The 18,962-nt window shown below is 35.2% G+C and overlaps 2 protein-coding genes across 2 annotated transcripts; one reads left to right on the forward strand and one right to left on the reverse strand.

Moving 5' to 3' along the window:
- Positions 1-12,518: 12,518 nt before the first annotated feature.
- Positions 12,519-13,667, forward strand: LOC18424132 (expansin-A7; the record flags this gene model as incomplete). The annotated part of the gene is made up of 2 exons (XM_006828726.4): positions 12,519-12,856; positions 13,222-13,667. Coding segments are annotated over 2 exons (651 nt in total), but the record flags the coding sequence as incomplete, so codon positions are not given.
- Positions 13,668-16,420: 2,753 nt separating this feature from the next.
- On the reverse strand, positions 16,421-18,961 carry LOC18424133 (Pentatricopeptide repeat (PPR) superfamily protein). Its single transcript, XM_011630759.3, has one exon. It carries the CDS (start codon positions 18,959-18,961, stop codon positions 16,616-16,618), a length of 2,346 nt encoding a protein of 781 aa, XP_011629061.2. The 3' UTR covers positions 16,421-16,615.
- Between the last annotated feature and the right edge of the window lies 1 nt (position 18,962).

Here is an 18,962-nt window from a genome sequence, read left to right on the forward strand (position 1 = left end):
TTTACCAAGTTCAAAGTTTAAAAGATTATTTTTTTGAATTTTGTAATACACCCAACCTATCAGATTTCATAATTGTAAATAATTGTGACTTCTTTACAGTAAAAGTATATGGTCTCATTGTATACAATCCCCAACTGATAATAATATCTTCTCTTTTGAGTTGTATAACTAATAGTTGTATACCATTAAATATTGTATGGTCCTTTGGCTACATGAATCCTCTATTAAAAGTTTTATTGAAAATTTAAATTTAATTTTTAAAAATATTTATTTAAAAGTATAGATATCTAAATCTTAGATCTATAAATCATTACTCAAGATATTATTAAATAAATTTTCCAGGCAGATCAATGATGTAGTATGCTTTAAGGGAGCACTTTAGGCCCCACTTTTACATTTTTGCTAGGTCTTGTGGATGTGATGCGTCACTCAATAGGGGACAAGGCCAAAAGTAAAAGAAATGTACCGTTATCTTTTTTTTCTTTTTCAAAATAACCAACACGTTTAATGGGAAAGGCAGTAAAGACCACTATTTTAACAATACATTTTATAAAGTAAATTATTTAAACTAAAGGCTAAATTTTATATTCATGTTATTTCTCAAATATATATTTTAGAAGCTTTAAACTAAAGGTTAATTTTTTAAAAAGTTGAATCGCTTTTACTTTTTAAAAATAATTCCTTTTTATGAGCATAAAATTACAAAATAAATTTTTAAAAGTTGAATTATTTACATTTATTAAATTACAATTATAAAATAAAATCTATAAGTGAGTAATAAAATTAAGGGTGAGGTTTGTATGAGGTGCCAACCTTGAATTGTATAACGAAGGCGTGTATTTAAATTTTGCCAGAAGATACAATTTCAATATTAGAAACAATACAATGGATTAAAAATCTATGTTCAGCCTTAATTTAAGGAAATTAAAACATTGCAAATTGAGCGTATTTATTAACACTCGAAATTTTTGAAAATAGACGATCCAAATTACTTGTTACAAGATGAATCAATTTTAGAACCTGAAATTCCTTTTTTCTTTATATCCATATATCTAAAGGCTAGGATGATCAATTAGAAGGTTTTCCAATTTGTGAGTACTCTTTTTTACTAAAATTTGGATGTGCACCTTATTTCTATAGTGCAAGATTTTAACTTTTTATAAATTTTGTCCTAAAATCAATTAATAGAAAAAAAAATTCAAATTTAAGTTATAAAATTTTTAAAAAGGGAAAAAGTTTATATAGAGCCGAGGCTCTATTCAATCAAACTAGAGCCTACCTCAAAAATTTCACTAGAAGAGGTTGTTTTGATGCCCAAATATCCTCAAATTGATCATCTCGACATCAAGATGCATGGATATGAGAAAAAAATGGATTTCAAGTTTTAGAATAGTGTAGTTTGTAACACATTTTTGGAACGTCAATTTTCAAGTTTTTAGAGATCTCTCAATCTACACTATTTTTGAAGCTTTAAGCTTTATAAATAAAGATGAAAATATATTTTAAGGTTATTAAAAAGATTTCTAGTATTGAAACCACATTTCTCAACACTATTTGAAGGTGGGTTCTAATTTGATTGTTTAGAGCCTAGACTCTATACAAACCGCACCCTTTTAAAATGCACGATATAAAGTTTGGTTCTTAGACCATGTCGTGCTCAAGAAATACCTTAGAAGGTATGGTTTTGTGTTTCGACCAAAGAAAAAGAAAAAACCATAGGTTCCAAATAGTAACAATGTAATTAGATTACACGCAAAAAATAGCATGGTGAGAGCAATGGGGGGTTTTGTGTACTTACCCCTTCACATATATCTATTAATTAAGGAAACAATTTAGATAAGATTGGAGCCCTAAGTAATCAAACTAAGGCGCACACAAAACAAAAATTCACTAGAAGTTTTGATGTTGAAAAACCCTTAAATCTGATCATCTCGACCTTAAGATATATGGACAAGAACTAGGAAATAGTATATCATGTAATGCATTATCTAGACGGTCAATTTTCAATATTTTCCAGTGTTCATAGATCTTGCTTGATCTACACTATTTTTAAAGCTTTCAATTTTATAATTAAAGAGGAAAAACTATCGTAAATATTTTTGGTACTGAAACAACATCTTTTGATATAAGTTGAAGGTGCACTTTACTTTGATTGTTTAGAGCTTCGGCCTCAAACAAACCACCATGAGTATAACATCATATAAAAATATATTATAAAAAATACAAAATTTCTTTTACAGGTTTAAAAGTAAAATAAAATAATTTATTTTATAATTCCAAGAGACTAAACTCTTGAAAAACTTTTATTTTCCACTAAAAAACATTACACTGATAAAAGATAAGGCTAGAATATAGTCTAGCATGACCACAATAAAAAAAATTCCATTTTCCAACTTCTGCGTAATCAAAAGCCTAAAGTGTTAGACAATTATTGCCGACTCCCGCACGCTTTAGAGAAAGACTGGACGATTTTGGTCACCATGACCAACTTGGAAATAAGGGATTGTTTGCGTGTTTTGTTTTGAGTTAGATTTTAGTTAGATAACGCTAATTATTGTGCTTCCTAATCTTATTGAATAGGAAGATTTAAGATAATATTTTATGGGTGTGGTTTCTATAAAGTTGTAACTTTAAGCAATTTAAATAAGGCGCACTTTCAAATTTTATCATAATATATAATTTTGGTGTAAAAAATTCTTAAGATTATACGAAGATCTATTTTCATATTTAATTATAAAATTTTAAACTTTTTAAAAATGATTAAAATCAAGTAGATCTATAAACATATGAAAATATTGAAAATAAACGGTCTAGATAATGTGTTGTGAGATGCACTATTTCTAAGACTCAAAATCTTTTTTTTCCTCATATTCCTACATCTTGATGTCGAGATGATCAGTTAGAGGGGTTTTCAATATTAAAACAACTTTTTCCAATAGATTTTTGAGGTGCACATGTAATTCTACATTTTAAAGTTGCAACCTTATGTAAATTTTTTCCATATTTTTTTGCCTTATTTTTGAGTGATCAGTAGATTTAGATTTACCTTTAAATGGTAAGGTGTAGATTTGGATAAGCTTTTAGACTGAGAAATACATTAGAGATGATGTAAGTTAAGGTTGTGTGAGGATGGGGTTGGGGTCCTGATGGTTGTGCCTTAGCTAGGGTCTAAGCTTCCATTCTTATCTAACATATTAAAAGACTACTAACAATTTCAAAAAACAGCATGGGCTTGACATCTCCACTGAATTACTAAAAAAGAAAAAAAAGGTTCACGACGTGTTTTGTTGTATATATCGACGGTCTTAGCTCTTAGGTATAGTTGGTCTTAGGTGTCAGAAGTTATCAATGGTCTTAGCTCTTAGGTATAGTTGGTCTTAGGTGTTTGAGGTTTTTAGTTGGGCCTACAAGGCATTCGAATCGTCGTAGGTCTTCGAGTGGGCCTTAGCAGGTGGCAATTCAGTGGGAATGACAAGCTGCTACCTTTTTTTTTTTTTTTTACAATCGTTAGTGGTTTTTGAATGCAATAGGTGAAAATGGAAGGCTAGACCTTAGCTAGGGCATAAGTCATGCTACCACCACGACTCCAACCCTAACCCCAACTCCAACCCCAACCCCAACCCCATTCTTGCCTTAACAGGTGTTAGCGTGGGCATTAAGATGGGAGGTTAACAGTAGGCGTGAGGTAGTTCTTGGTGGGGTGTGGCTGTATGAAAGAACAAGAGAGAGAAATTGTAGAAAGGTCTCTTTTTTATTATGGGTGCGGTTTTTATCGAGACTAGGCTCTAAACAATCAAATTAGAGCATACCTTTAAATAGTGTCGAGAAATGTGGTTTTAATACTGAAAATCTTTGTGATAACCTTGAAATATATTTTTATTTTTATTTATAATTTTTAAAGCTTAAAAAATAGTGTAGGTCAACCGATCTATGAAAACTTGATAATCTTGAAAATTAACGGTCCAAAAATACGTTACAAAATGCATTATTTTCAAAACTTGAAATCCATTTTTTTTCTCATGTCCGTGCATCTTGATGTCAAGATGATTAATTTGAGGATATTCGAGCAACAAAACAACCTCTTCTAGTAAATTTTTGAAGTAGGCTCTAATTTGATTTTTTAAGAGCCTCGGCTCTATTTAACTTTTCCATTTTTTTGTTTTATTATTTTTTTGTAATAAATTGAATTTTCGCTCTGTAAATTTGGTGTGGAGTGTGCACGTGATTTTGTAAAGGAATGAAACCCCTTATAAAAACCATTAATATTTGAGGGCATACTTTTCCTTTTCATTTCAGTTAGATATCTATTTTAATATTTGAGGGTATACTTTTCCTTTTCATTTCAGTTAGATATCTCTTAAAAAAAAAAAAAAAAAAATGTTTTGCTTTTAAATTCATTAAGGGGGTTAAATTATCTTTATTAACATTTGAAGACATATTTTTCTTTTTTATTTCTATTAGATACATCATCAAAAAAAAGATTAAAAGTATCCAAATTACCCTTGTTCGGTATTTGAAATGTGGAACAATCGAATAATTATGTAATTTGACCTCTAAAAGGCCTCAACCAAATGATAAAAATAACCTCAGTTGTTCCATATTACAAATAGAGAATATGTTGTTCAGTATTGGTAACATAGAACAATTATGAGTATTTTTGTCATTCTATATTTAAATATTTGCTTATATCAAATTAAAAAAAAAAAAAACACCAAGTTGTTCCATATTTTCTAATAGTAGTGATATGCATGTGTGTTGCACGTAATATTAAACGTTGATCAATATTACCATCATCACCATCGTCAGAGCTTTTTCCAAACTATTTAGGGTAGGTTACATAAATCCTGATCCACCATTGTGCTCTATCAAGAGCCATAACCTCAGTGAGACTATAAGTTCTCATGTTTTTTCTTACTGCTTCCAACCATATCTTTTTGGACCTACTCCTTACTATTTTGTAGCCTTCCAATAGAACTAACTTGCAACTTTTAACAAATATTGTATTGGGTCTACACTGCACATGGTTAGCCCATTTAAGTTTACTTTATCTCATCTTATCCCCTTATTCGTGCCACACCTAACTTCTTCTGAATGTATTCATATCATGATGCACTTAGTTTACACTGCACATGACCAGCCCATCTAAGTCTACTTTATCTCATCTTATCCCCCTATTCGAGCCACACCTAAGTTTTCTCGAATGTATCAATTTCAAATTCTATCCCTTTTTGTCTTGACACTCATCTATCTCATGTCTCAACATCCTCATCTCAACTACATTTATATGTTATTTCTTGACCACACAAAATCATTGAAATAATTTTTCAATCTTCTATATAACTCTTCTTTTTTGAATCAACACCTTCAAGCATATGTTGAAAAAAAAATCCCTTCAACCTGCATAAGAATAATAAATTGTTTACGCCACCAGGCTTCCATTTCCATACTTTCTTGGCAAAAATAAATTGAAGAAACAAATGATCCACTATTTCTTCATCATGTTTATGCATTATATATGATATTATGTTGTAGATATTATGTATTTATATTTAAATTATTAATATATATTTGTATTATCTCATGTATAGTAGATTTAATCAAACACAAATACCTATAACTTCCAAATATTCTAATAGGTTGTCAAACTAAGGTACCTAGAACGTCCTTAACATTCTAACAAGTTATCAAACATAGATGGCCAGATCTTTCTTCGAGATTTTCTTTTTTCGCAGCAAAGAAGAACTTCCAATTTCTAGGGAACGTTTGCCTTCTATATATCGAACATGCCCCTAGTGAACTTTTGAGGTGCGCCTTAGTTTGATTTTTTTCGGCCTCAACTTTATATAAACTTTTTCAATTAGAAATAATCTAGAAAAGAAGGAAAAATATAAAAATAAATATTCATGCCCAAAACACAGTATGATAATTGTCAAAATAATAAAAAAACATTAAAAAACACATTATAAACAAATCACTTATTTTTTAGGATTTTATATTTTTTTAAAATTTTCTTAAAAATAACTGGCTAGACCACCTAAACTAACCAAAACTGGCTCGGCTAATCAGCCAGTTCCAAGTAGGACCGGCCGATTTGTTGAACAGTGATGTCTCCTCTCTGATCATCAAAGTTCGCCAAATTGAACTGGAATGGTTAACTGGACATGGGCTCATAAGCAGTTTAACCAGCCTAACCGGTAAACTGGTTGATTCAACCGATCTAATCGTGCGGTCAAAAAAGTGTTGAAAAAAAAATCTACTAAAATATGAAAAGCATATAAAGAATGATTAAAACAAAATACGTTCAAATGAAGTTAAAAATTAATTCAAAACTGGATTTTAACGAATCAATTTGTGAACTAGGGGTGTTTTTAAATTTTTTTGAAAAAGACGGGAAAATATAAAAGTGGGTATTAATGACCAAAACAATTTTTAATCTTTACCATAGTGTAAATAATATTAAAAAATATATTACACATTATATATATATATATATATATATATATATATATATATATATATATATATATATATATATATATAGGAAAAGTCTTCCCAACACCTATAGGTGAAAATGAACAGTGATTTCGCCTACCCTGATCACCGTCCAAAGGTCATTTCACGGTCACGATTGTCTAGTAGTGTTTTATTTTTCATTTTTTTTTTCTACACATCAGAGTTACCTGAAATTTGGAGCATGTGTATATCTTAGTGAGACGCACCTAATAAAAATATATAAAAAAAATTCGTGAAAAATAACTTGACTAAAATACCCCCGAAATGTTTCGGGGGTAGGTCAATTTTTTTCATGTAAAATATTTTTTTAATATTTTTGCAGATTTTTCTATTTTTAATGAACATATGCTTCAAATTTAAGGTCATTCCATTTTGTATAAAAAAAATGAAAAATAAAACACTACCGAAAATCGTAACCGTGTAATGAAATTTAGACAGTGAAGAGAGTAGGCAAAATCACTGTTCATTTTCGCCTATAGGCATTTTTTAGTGTCTTCTAGATATATATATATATATATGGAAGATACTACAAAATCGCTATTCATTTTCACCTCTATATATGGAAGATACTACAAAACGCCTATTGGCGAAAATGAACAGTGATTTCGCCTACTCTCATCACCGTCCAAAGTTCATCTCACGGTCACGATTTTCTTGTAGTATTTTATTTTTCATTATTTTTTCTACAAATCAGAATGACTTGAAATTTGGAGTGTATGTTCATCTTAGTGAGGCGTACCTAATAAAAATATAAAATAAATACTTTGTAAAAAAACATTTACCAAAATACCCCCAAAATTTTTAGGGGTATTGTGGTCAATATTTTCATGTAAAATATTTTTTGGATATTTTTCATGGATTCGCCTATTTTTATGAATACACACTCAAAATTTCAGGTCATTCTGATTTGTAGAAAAAAATTAAAAATAAAATACTTCCGGACAATCTTGATCGTGCGATGAACTTTGGATGGTGATGAGGGTAGGCGAAATAACGGTTCATTTTCACCTATAAGCATTTTATCCACTGTTCATCACACGGTCATGATTATCTGGTAGTTTTTAAATTTTCATTTTTTTTTATAAATCAGAATGATCTGAAATTTGGAAATGTATATCTTAGTGAGGCGCACCTAAAAAGCCAAAATACCCCTGTAAAGTTTTGGAGGTATTTTGATCAATTTGATTTTGAGGATTATTTTTTTATATTTTTATTAGGTGCGCCTTGATGAGAAGAATATATACCTAAAATTTCAAGTAATTTGGATTTATAGAAAAAAAATTAAAATTCAAATACCAAAAGAAGTTGTGACTGTCAGATTGGCCCAGATTCAATCTGGGTCATTGGAGTTTACTGTAGCAGTCAACTAGTGGGCGTACAGAATCCACTCCTATATATATTCTTTTCAAAAATATCGATTGATTACCAAAATCACCCAAAACCAAAACCGGCCACCAACCAAATGGTTAGCGGTTGAATCGCCCGATTTTTCCAACGGTGCTATCATTGTTCCTAATGGGGTACCTTTTGGCAGACATAAATCACAAACCAGGTCAAACGATCACACGAGTTTTGACATTTTCAAGATCATGCTCTCCACCCTTTTCGCTCTCATTGTACCGTACTCTTGTTAGGATATGCCTGAGCTTTTGCCTTTACAAATTCTTTGTCTCAAGTAAGTAAAATACTTTGATATGGCTGCAGTCCTATCAAAATAAGTAAAACTTCACCTTATAACTCATCGAAAATTGCAATTTAAGCATTAGAAAATATTTGTATGGATCATTTCGACTTAAACATTTTGTTTGTAAAAAAAATTAAGATTTCAAGTTATAGCAAATTATCTAGATCATTTATTTTGCCCAAAAAATAAGTGTTCACTTATCCACAAAATATATACCATTTTTTTAATTTCAAATTTTATTGTCAGTATTAGAAATTGATTTTAATACCGTCGTGAAGATTTCTGCCGAAAGTGTTTTCTGGCCAAGGATTTGAGAGGAGGCTTTATTTTTTGAACAAAGCCCAGGTATTATAGAAACTTCTTCCCTCAAATAATCACACACAGTTTTGACTTCCTGGGTCTCTCCCCTATCACTCAAGTCTATAGACCGTACTGTTGTTAGTGCGTGTATAGACCGTATTGTTATTAGGATATGTCACAACTTGTTCACAGACAGCACCTATCTGTCTAAACCAGCGTTTTAAAAAACGCCGAGTCGAACCGGACTCGCCCGGTTCGACTCGGAAATAGTGAAAAAGGAACCGGATCGCCCAAAAATCGGAAATCGTCCGGTTCTAGAGAGAACCGGACGATTCTGTACAGTGAATCTCCGATTCACTGTACGGAATCGGCGAGTCCGAACAGTGAATCGGCGATTCCGTACGGAATTTTTTTTTTTTTTTTTTTTTGGTAATCCATGATAGATTTTTTTGTAATCCATGATCGAATTTTTTGGTTTTTTGTAACCCATAATAGAATTTTTTGTAATTCATGATCGAAATGTTTGTTTTCTTTTCTTGTAATCCATGATCGATTTTTTTGTTTTTTTTTTTTTTTTTGTAACCCATGATAGAATTTTTTGTAATCCATAATCGAATGTTTTGTAATATATGATCGAAATGTTTGTTTTTTTTTTGTAATCCATGATTGAAATGTTTGTTTGTTTTTTTTTAATCCATGATTGATTTTTTTTTTTTTGCTTTTTTTGTAACCCATGATAGAGTTTTTTGTAATCCATGATTGAATTTTTTGTAATCCATGATCGAACTATTTTTTTCTTTTTTTGTAATCCACGATTGAATTTTTTGTTTTTTTTGTTTGTTTTTTTTTGTAATCCATGATCGAATTTTATGTAATCCATGATCGAATTTTATGTAATCCATGATCGAATTTTATGTAATCCATGATTGAATTTTTTGAAAATTTGTGATTTTTTTTGTTTAATCCATGGTCGAATTTTTTTTTGTAATCCATGATAGAATTTTTTGAAAATTTGTGATTTTTTTTTTAATCCATGATCGATTTTTTTGAAAATTTGTTTTTTTTTTTTTTTAATCCATATTATTCAAAGAGAAAACGAGAGAGATGATGATTCTGAGGCCACCCTATCCCAGCCATATTATTCACATATCGAGTCCCAACAGCAACAGTGTAGGGATGAGCACGAAATACTGTAAATTAAATGCTGAATGGCGGTTCATGCAGGGAAAGAACATATCAATATTCGCATATTTATTCAAAAACATGAAAATTCTTAATGGAGTACCCTCATTTTTTATTGAATTCCTAAAAACCAATATTTATAATGAATTTTAAAATTTTTTTCGGATTTTTTTGAAGCTTTATTCTGACCGATTCACCCGATTCCGATCTGGATCGCCGATTCGCCGATCCGGATCGCCGATTCGCCGATCCGGATCGATTTTTGAAAAGCCCGATCCGGGTCACCGATCCGGTTTTTAAACCATTGGTCTAAACAGATGCTCTCTCCCCATACGTTTGTGTGTTCCTAAATATAACAGGGTTGAGAATGGGTTGGATCGGGTCCGGATCCATCGAGACTTGGATTTAAATTTAAAAAGTATACTTGCATCTTGATATGGATTAAGACCTAATCGGCTGTTGATCAAGTTCTGGATTTGAAGAGTACATGAGATTTAGATCCAGATTTAGACCCAATCGGATTTTAAAAATTATTTTATATCTATAAAATAATATATAACAAAAAATACTATCTATATATATAATATTTTAATTCATGGGATCCAAATTTTGATTCGAATCCAACAATCTGATCCAAATCTTGAATCCATACTTATATCCAGATGGGGTTCGAAAATCCAGGTAAATTCTCAGCCCTAAAATATAGGTTGGCCTTTACCAATGCATCGCTCTCCTTCTTTCTCTCACCTTCAAACCAAACATGGAAAGTATGTAACTCCTTCAAATAATTTTGAAACAATCAAACTTGTTCTAGAACTATCGACTTTCACTAAACAATTATGAAATGTTTTGGTACCTTATAATGTCAAATGCATATCTCCTTTTTCTATTTCACACTAAACTGACCCACCTCTTTCTAAACCGACCAACCCTTTTTCTAATGTGTCTAAGACCCTGGTTTGGTTGTGTGCACGTCAACTTAATGCGCCCCACGCCTATGCCACACCTTATATAACAACCTTAGAGACCAAGCCCAACCAAACCCATTGCACCAATACCTGGACCTAATGGACTCGTCTTGTCTCAGCCGCCTCCTAGTATTGAGCTTTTTTGTCAGCCAAACATGGCTCACGACTGCGGCTGTGACCATGGCTAGGTACACCCCTAGTCCATGGAAGCTTGCTCATGCCACCTTCTATGGCGATGAATCAGCATCTGACACCATGGGTAATATATTGTTTGTATATGTACATTTATCATAGTTGTTGTTGTGATCATTTTTTAAAGTGTCATTGAAAATAGAGGCTATGACCTTTTAATTGAGGCTCAAGTGGTGCTACCACAATGAGTCGAGTCCTATTCTCAATTGTTGTGATCATTACCATCGAAAAAGTACGGTTTTCTTTTAAAGTGCATATAGCTTTTTCCTGTGGCAGCATATACTGTACATTTACTTCTCCAGAGAGCAGGATTAGTATTGAAAAGGAATGGATTTTGAGTTTGTGTTATTTAGATTTGACTATCCAAAAATTAGATGTTTTGTAACAAATTCTTACAATATTATTCTTTTGGGGACCATATAGAATGTGTATTATCCAACTTATTAGATGTTTTGTAACAATACAATATTATTCTTTTGGGGACCATATAGAATGTGTATTATCCAACTTTTTGAAAAAAAAGATTTTGAGGTTGGTTGCTACGTTGAGGAGGATACGTCGCAAATTTGGGGTCCCAATAGGATTTTCGATTTTCACCTGCGGGAGCATGTGGTATTTTGACTTCTCGTAAGGAAATAAGAAAAGGTTTGCATCCTTGTTGTTGTTATCGTTCTATAGATTCTATTGTGGAGTGTAGTATCATGGGCTGGTCCGAGTAACACTGGGGGAGCTCCATGATAACTCGGCCCACCTGATAATAATTAGAAAGAAAAAAAGGAAAAAGTACAAAATTAGAAAAAGAAAAAGAAAAATGAAAACACTATCATATTATTTAGAAATAAGTTTATAAGTTTTTAGATGATTTTGATAGTTTTTAAGATGATTTAGGAAATTTCATATTTTTCTTTTTTAAATTTTTTTTTGTAATGTTTGAGTTTGAAATCAAAGTTTCCAAGAACCCCTCTATCTATATTTTTTTTCACCTTTTTAACCTTCTAATGATTTCTATTACCCATATATATTTTTTTTTTTCCTTTTTTAACTTTATCTCATTTTCTAAGGTCGTAAGTACCGACTCGGTTGAGTTATTTACCTCCGCTAAGGGTGGAGTAGCTTGGCCGAGGCGATTTCCAAAACATCGGTGGAGTGTCTTGGGTGGAGCTCGTTTTGGCCATATTTTCAAGACAAATACGATGAAAAAAAGTCTTATTTCTCTATTTTTTTGACCAATGAAAACAAGTCTTATCATCTCACAACATCATATATGTTTTAATCAGACTTTCAACAATTACCGTGCTTTTGAGATGCAAACGAGTTCTCCACATGGGTCCTTCACATATCAATTCAGAAAGAATATAAAAAACAAATCCGTCCCAACAATTTAAATCGAAAAACCTCATTAGAAATGCTGTTATTTCTTCCATGTAAATGAATTCATGCCATTTTTTTCTTAAATATAGTGAATTCCACTAAAAATTCAACTTCCTCTTTCTTTGAGGTTAATTCAACCCTTTTCTTTCTCCAAAATTTGATCATTCCACTTTCTCAAAATAATAAGAAGACAATGCATGCAACCCAAAGTTTTGTTAGAGCTTTGTTCTCAACCAGAAATTTTTGCCTGTCCTTTCCCAGAACCCTTTCAAAATAAAAAGTTGCAACCATGCCCTCAATTTTTATGATCTACTTTAACATTTTATACAGGGGGTGCTTGTGGATATGGCAACTTGTTTAACACTGGGTACGGAACCTCAACGGCCGCACTTAGCACCACACTATTCAACAATGGGTATGGCTGCGGCACGTGTTTTCAAATTCGGTGCGTGCAATCAAAGTGGTGCTTCAATGGATCCCCCATTACCACTGTCACTGCCACCAACCTTTGCCCGCCAAATTGGTCCGAAGACTCGAACAATGGTGGTTGGTGCAACCCCCCTGGAACACATTTCGACATGTCAAAGCCTGCATTCATGCAGATAGCCCAGTGGAAGGCTGGCATTGTCCCAGTCATGTATCGTAGGTACTTACTTATCCATCAGGCTGTCTCTACTTTGTAGCCTCGTGGTTTGCATCTCTTAGTTTTGAATATCAGGTTCAGGGTTTGAATTCTATGCACTTGTATCGTTTTGCGTAAGCTTTTTATTTCTTATTTGAATATGTCCCTATGCTTGTTTGCACTTTCTAGTGATTTTCACAATGTTTATGAAAAACATCTGATAATAATCCAATCAAACTTAAAAATTAAAAGTTCTTATGGTTGTAGAAAAGCTTTCATCATCCAAATTCTAATATCTATAGACCTAATAAGGTTGGTTATGAGAACTAAAAAAGTATTGAATTTAGAAAACCAGATATTTTGAAACTTGGGTTAACTTTTCTTTTCAGGGTACCCTGCATAAGGAAGGGAGGGCTAAAATTCACTTTTCAAGGGAATGGGTACTGGCTCTTGGTGTATGTGATGAATGTAGGAGGGGCAGGAGACATAGCAAGCATGTCGGTGAAAGGTACCAAGACCGGGTGGATCAGTATGAGCCATAATTGGGGAGCCTCATACCAAGCCTTCTCCAACCTTGCTGGCCAAGAATTGTCCTTTAGGGTCACCTCTTACACGAACCAGCAGACTACCTATGCTTGGAATGTTGCTCCATCTAACTGGCAAATGGGGTTAACATATCAGAGCTCTGTGAACTTTCTCTAGCCTTCCATGTTGGGCTGTTGCATATATGGGTTCATGTCATTGCCTATTTTGTTTTTCCTCTCTCTTTTCTCCTTCATTTTGTAAAAGCCATTCAGGTGAGACATTAATAATAGCTATGGAGACTCTCTCTCTCTCTCTCTCCTCTGTATTTTAGATTCACGGTCAGTCCAAAACTTACGTCACTGGTAGACTAACATATTGTGGAAATTCAAATGTGGCATATAATTACTTACCCAAAAAAATGTGGCATATAATTCTATTTTTGTACTTGACATATCTTTTCAGAATTTAGTCAAGTATCTTCGGATATAAAAACTTTAGGGTTCTATCTACTTAACTGTGTATCACAAGGCTATGAGATGTTCCCATTATCTCAAATACATATCTTCCTACAATGGTTGCGGGAAAATTGTTTGGAATGTCTTCCTTGCAAACCCATACCTTAGAAATGGATATGATTGCATATTCCTAAATATTTTGAAATGTTTGAGGAAATCCCATATCAGAAAATTATGTAACCCAGTGGTTGAAAGCTTCAAAATTTGGAATTTGTGGTAGATTATTTCATTTTATGAGAAAAAGAACTGTTTAGAGATTAGTTCTTGGTCTTTGAAATGATCCACTTGTTTTCCACATAAAACCGCATCTGCAAAATACTGTTGCAGCAAACCAACTTCCTTCTAGTTTATCTATACCCTTTTCATATATTAACGCTTACCATGCTCCCAATTTGACAATTGCTAACTTCAAATAGCAGCCTCTAAATCAATGAAAATTGTGGCAAAATCAAAACCACATTCAGTTCTTGTCAAGAACTATGGCTACAAAAAGCTTCTCGTAATGCAAGGAACAAAATGACAGACATATGAAAGAAATCATTAAGTGTCTTAAGGGACATGGACACAGGTGAAAGGAGTCACTTTTTTCTTGCTTATTTCATTTTTCCTTAATTTGTTGTTGGACTTCATCTACAGATGAGCCCTCTTTGCTTGGAAATGCCTGATACACCTTTGTTAAGAAATACTTTGGCATCCTCGAACCTGTAATTTATTACAGATAGTTAAATGGAGACAACTATGCTCGGGGCATTACTTCCTAAAAGAGAACTGAAATCCTGCTGTCTATTAGATAACAGCTTTATCCATCTAAGATGCCATTATGCTTAGAAGAGTTTGTCCAATTAATCGAGCCTTAGCTAGGAAAAATTAGTTTCTTCATAGTAAGTTTTGTAAACACACTCTAACATTGCATTTCCATTGAGGCTCTTAAAAGAAATTTTCTGTCCTTACAAACCTGAATCTATGGAATTTAATCTCTCAGAAACAATAGTTTCAAGATTTGCATTTCTTGTCAGTTCTTTTTTCCCTCCATAATATGACTAGTATTTGGAGGTTTTTATCTTCATAAAAGAAACTCTTAGAACACTTAAGAAAGTGGAATGGATAAATATCACAAGATTTAGTTATGCTAAACCCAAGTTTTCATGCAAAACGAGAGAGGGTCCAACAATTGCCCCATGTATCAGTGTGTGAGAGAGTTGGAAGTCAGCCACTTGTATACAATGTTCTCAGGATTTATCCAGCTCTATCTTTCTAGACATGAAATCTTATTGGGGTTTGAATAGTGTAATGCCATAAAGATTTGAGAGAGTTGATATTTCAGTAATTTTATTATTCCTAGTGTGCTATTTAAAGCCACCAATCTCTGTGCAGTTCAAATAAATTTGAGAAGCTACAATGAGAAAGAAAATGTTTCAATAATGGAAAGTAGAGGAAAAACAGGCACATATGATAGCTGGGCATTCCAAGTTGGGCTCCTCTGAGAAGCACTCAGCTGGTATATTTGTCAAAACATACCTTTGGTGCTTAATCTAGCCACCAAGAAGAAGGAATGGCTGTCCATGACGGTAATTTCTCTTCTAATTGTCAAGAAGATCTTACCTCGAGGAATACTGATACAACAATGGTAATAGCTCCTTTTAACTTATGAGGAAGCTATGAAGAGCAGTGAAGTTGTAATGCATGCACCCAATCAAGGCTTTCTTTTCTAAGAATCAATCAAAGAGAGAGAAACAAGTGGAGATAGCTGATGCAGATCATTTCAACTGCATCAATAGCTCAACTTATATAACGGGCTGGGAGAGACCAATCCAGGCCTTCTCAGAAAAAGAGTTTGGTTAGGGAGAGATGATCCCACACTGATCATTGGAGGAAAAATCAGTGATTTATTGGAAGATATATTAATATCCATTTTGATCACTGATCATCATTATCTGAGCTTTATCCCAACTAATGCATAAAACTAGTAAGGCCAATTTTACCCTCTATAGCGTTCAAATTTTACCCTCTTTACGAGTTAGTTGGAAACACGCTTTTAGGGAAGCCAACAAAGCTTCTGATGCTCTAGCCAGGGAAGGAGCAAGTCTTAACTCCCCCACGGGGATTATAGGCATCTTTTAAAGCTTGCATCCTTCTTTTCTTTCAGGTGTCGAGCATTTTTTGGGCCGATTAAGGGTTTTTGTACGGGGCACCCTTCGACTGGGTCGCCTGTTTTTTGTGAGGTTTTTGTACAGGGCACCCTTTCAATGGGTCGCCTATTTTTTCTATACAGTCTTGATAGTACCTCCTTTTATATTTTATACAATAGTCAACGAAAAAATCATGTGTTGAATTTCTTCAGCAATGCTACATGAAATCTTCAAATCCAACCTCTCCCTCTGGCAGCACATTATATGAGCAAGATAAACTAAAAAATGGCTTTCAATGTTCCCAGGGTAACCCATTTCCAAATTATAAAATTATACTTCCGTGATTCGTGAACCAGAGTTTCATTTGGGTATTTCTCAGCCTACTGTGGCACTGTACAATGGCCCCTAAACAGCATGTATGACTTAATTTACATATATTCAATCATTGATTTGAACTATACAAGAGGCCAACTGCTTGATTCAATATGAAGAGTATCAACTAAACAGCATGTATGACTTAATTTACAAATATTCAACCATTGGTTTTGAACCATAAAAGGGACCAACTGCTTGATTCAATGTGAAGAGTATCTTCCATCTCCTTGAAACCAAAATCACCAGTAATCACCACAGGAACATTCCCCATCCTTAAAATGGTGGAACCGGTTAGTATCTCTCACAAATATTTCTCTCGATTCAAACCTAGATATGAACTTTATCACAGAATGGCAATCACCACAAGTTCTAAGATTCTTTATAACCCGAAGCTGCGATCCAATAGTTGTGTTCAAGAGACCGAACCCAATCGCCAACTTCTCACTATGGCCACAAAGAATTTGCTCCTTGTCTTGCTCCTCCACATCTTGAAGAACAAAGTCGGTTTTTGGTAGCCAACCTGCCTTCTTCATCTCCAAGCTCAGGCTCTCGATCTTCTCGATGATTTGAGCCATCTGAGGGTGGGATTTATCGCCCGCTAAAAGCAGGTGCACCTTATTCTTGACCTCAATCCAGCTACAACCAGGGCTCTTCCTCAAACCCAACCTCTTCATTTTCTCTCGCACTCTATCCACCCCATCCAATAACCCAACTGACGCATAAATGTTAGAGAGAAGCACATAATTTCCAGAGTTTCTTGGCTCGAGCTCAAAGAGATGTTCAGCAGCTAGCTCTCCGAGCTTCACATTCCTATGAAGCCTACATGAGTTGAGTAATGCACCCCAAACACAGGTATCAGGCTTAGTGGGCATCTCGGTTATGAGTGAGTAGGCCTCTTCAAGCCTACCTGCTCGACCGAGTAGACTTACCATGCAAGCATAATGCTCGGTTCGAGCCTCAAACCCATGCTCGCAAGCCATACTGTGAAAGTATTTCCACCCTTCTTCCAAAAAGCCTGCCTGGCTACATGCTGATAGCACACAAGTGAAGCTTATATGATCGGGCCTGAAACCTCTTTCAAGCATGGAATCAAAGAGCTCGATAGCATCTTTGGCTTGACCATGCATTGCATAACCACCAACTATCGCATTCCAAGACACCAGATTTCTCTTTGGCATGGCATCAAAGACACGGCGAGCTTCCATTATTCGCCCACACTTCGCATACATGTCCACTAATGCGCTCCCCACATAGATGTCAAAGCTTATTTTTCTCCTTATAGAGAAACCGTGCACTGCACGCCCATGCTGTAATGCCGCGATATTCGAGCAAGCAGGGAGAACACAAGGAATGGTTACCGAGTTCGGGCTAATGCCTGTAATTTGCATCTCCCTAAAGAGGTCTAGAGCCTCAAGGTCTCTACCATTTTGGGCCAATGCAGCCACCATTGAGGTCCACGAAATAATGTTAAGCTCCATACCAAGCCCTTCTATCTCCCGAAACACCTGTAATGCCTTGTCAACAAGCCCATTACGCGAAAACCCCGCAACAAGCGCATTGAATGAGCCCACATCCTTTGTGGGCGTGTCCTCAAAGGCTTGCAACATTTCTTTGGCTTTCCCACACGTCCCATACATGTCTAGTAACGCGCTCACCACACAAACGTCAAAGCCTAAACCAAGCTTGATAGTGTACCCATGAATTTGGCGACCACCCACTAGGTCTTCTAATTCCGCGATGGCTGGGAGTACGCTAGAGATCGTCGTCCCGTCAGGGCCACAACCATTTGCGGCCATTTCCAAAAAGGTCCTCAGGGACTCTGAGGCCAGCCCAGCTTGCGCAAGGCCCGCCACCAATCCGTTCCATGAGACCACATTGGGCTCGACCCCATGGGCCTGCATCTCCTTGAAGAGCCTCTTGGCCTCGTCCACGTCCCCACCCCGAGCATATCCCGAGACAATCGCACTCCACGAGACCACATTCTTCTCACGCATTCTATCAAACACAAGCCGCGCATCACCAATTTGATTGCATTTTACATAGGTGTGGACAAGAGAGCATTGCACATAGGGGTCACAAGAGAAGCCAAGGGTGATGGACAGCGAGTGGAGCTGGCGAGCGGGTTCAGGTGCAGGGAGGCCGGCGCAAGCCTTGAGGGCACTTGGGAGGGCAAAATGGTCAGGGATGAGGCCACATTTTACCATTCTATGAAATAATTTGAGGGCATCGGAGAAACGGGTGGCGCGCGTATATGCCGAGACGAGGGAAGCAAAGGCTAAGGCATCCGGTCTCGGGATGGTTTCAAAGAGCAATGCAGCATGCGAGAGGGCGGCATTGCGCGCGTAGAGGTTGATGAGCTTGGTGGCCAGGAGGGGCCGGACAGCAAAGCCGGTGGTGAGGAGGTGGGCGTGGGCCTGTTGGGCTTGGGCAAGAGTGGAGGCCCGGCCCAGGACGGCAAGGGGGTCGGATAGGGGCATAATAGTCAATTCTAGGGGGTCTTGGGCTCTGGAGAAGGGTATAACGGTCATTTTAGGGGAACGGAAAGGGATAGAGGTCAGAGCCGCTTGCCTGGCGGTTGCGGCCATG

This window comes from Amborella trichopoda, chromosome 9, assembly GCF_054954075.1.
Source record: "Amborella trichopoda isolate Santa Cruz 75 chromosome 9, AtrichopodaSantaCruz75HAP2 v2.0, whole genome shotgun sequence".
NCBI lineage: Eukaryota > Viridiplantae > Streptophyta > Magnoliopsida > Amborellales > Amborellaceae > Amborella > Amborella trichopoda.

Excerpts from the sequence above, each read along its gene's own strand:
- LOC18424133 (XM_011630759.3), bottom strand. The coding sequence starts at position 18,961 with ATGGCCGCAACCGCCAGGCAAGCGGCTCTGACCTCTATCCCTTTCCGT.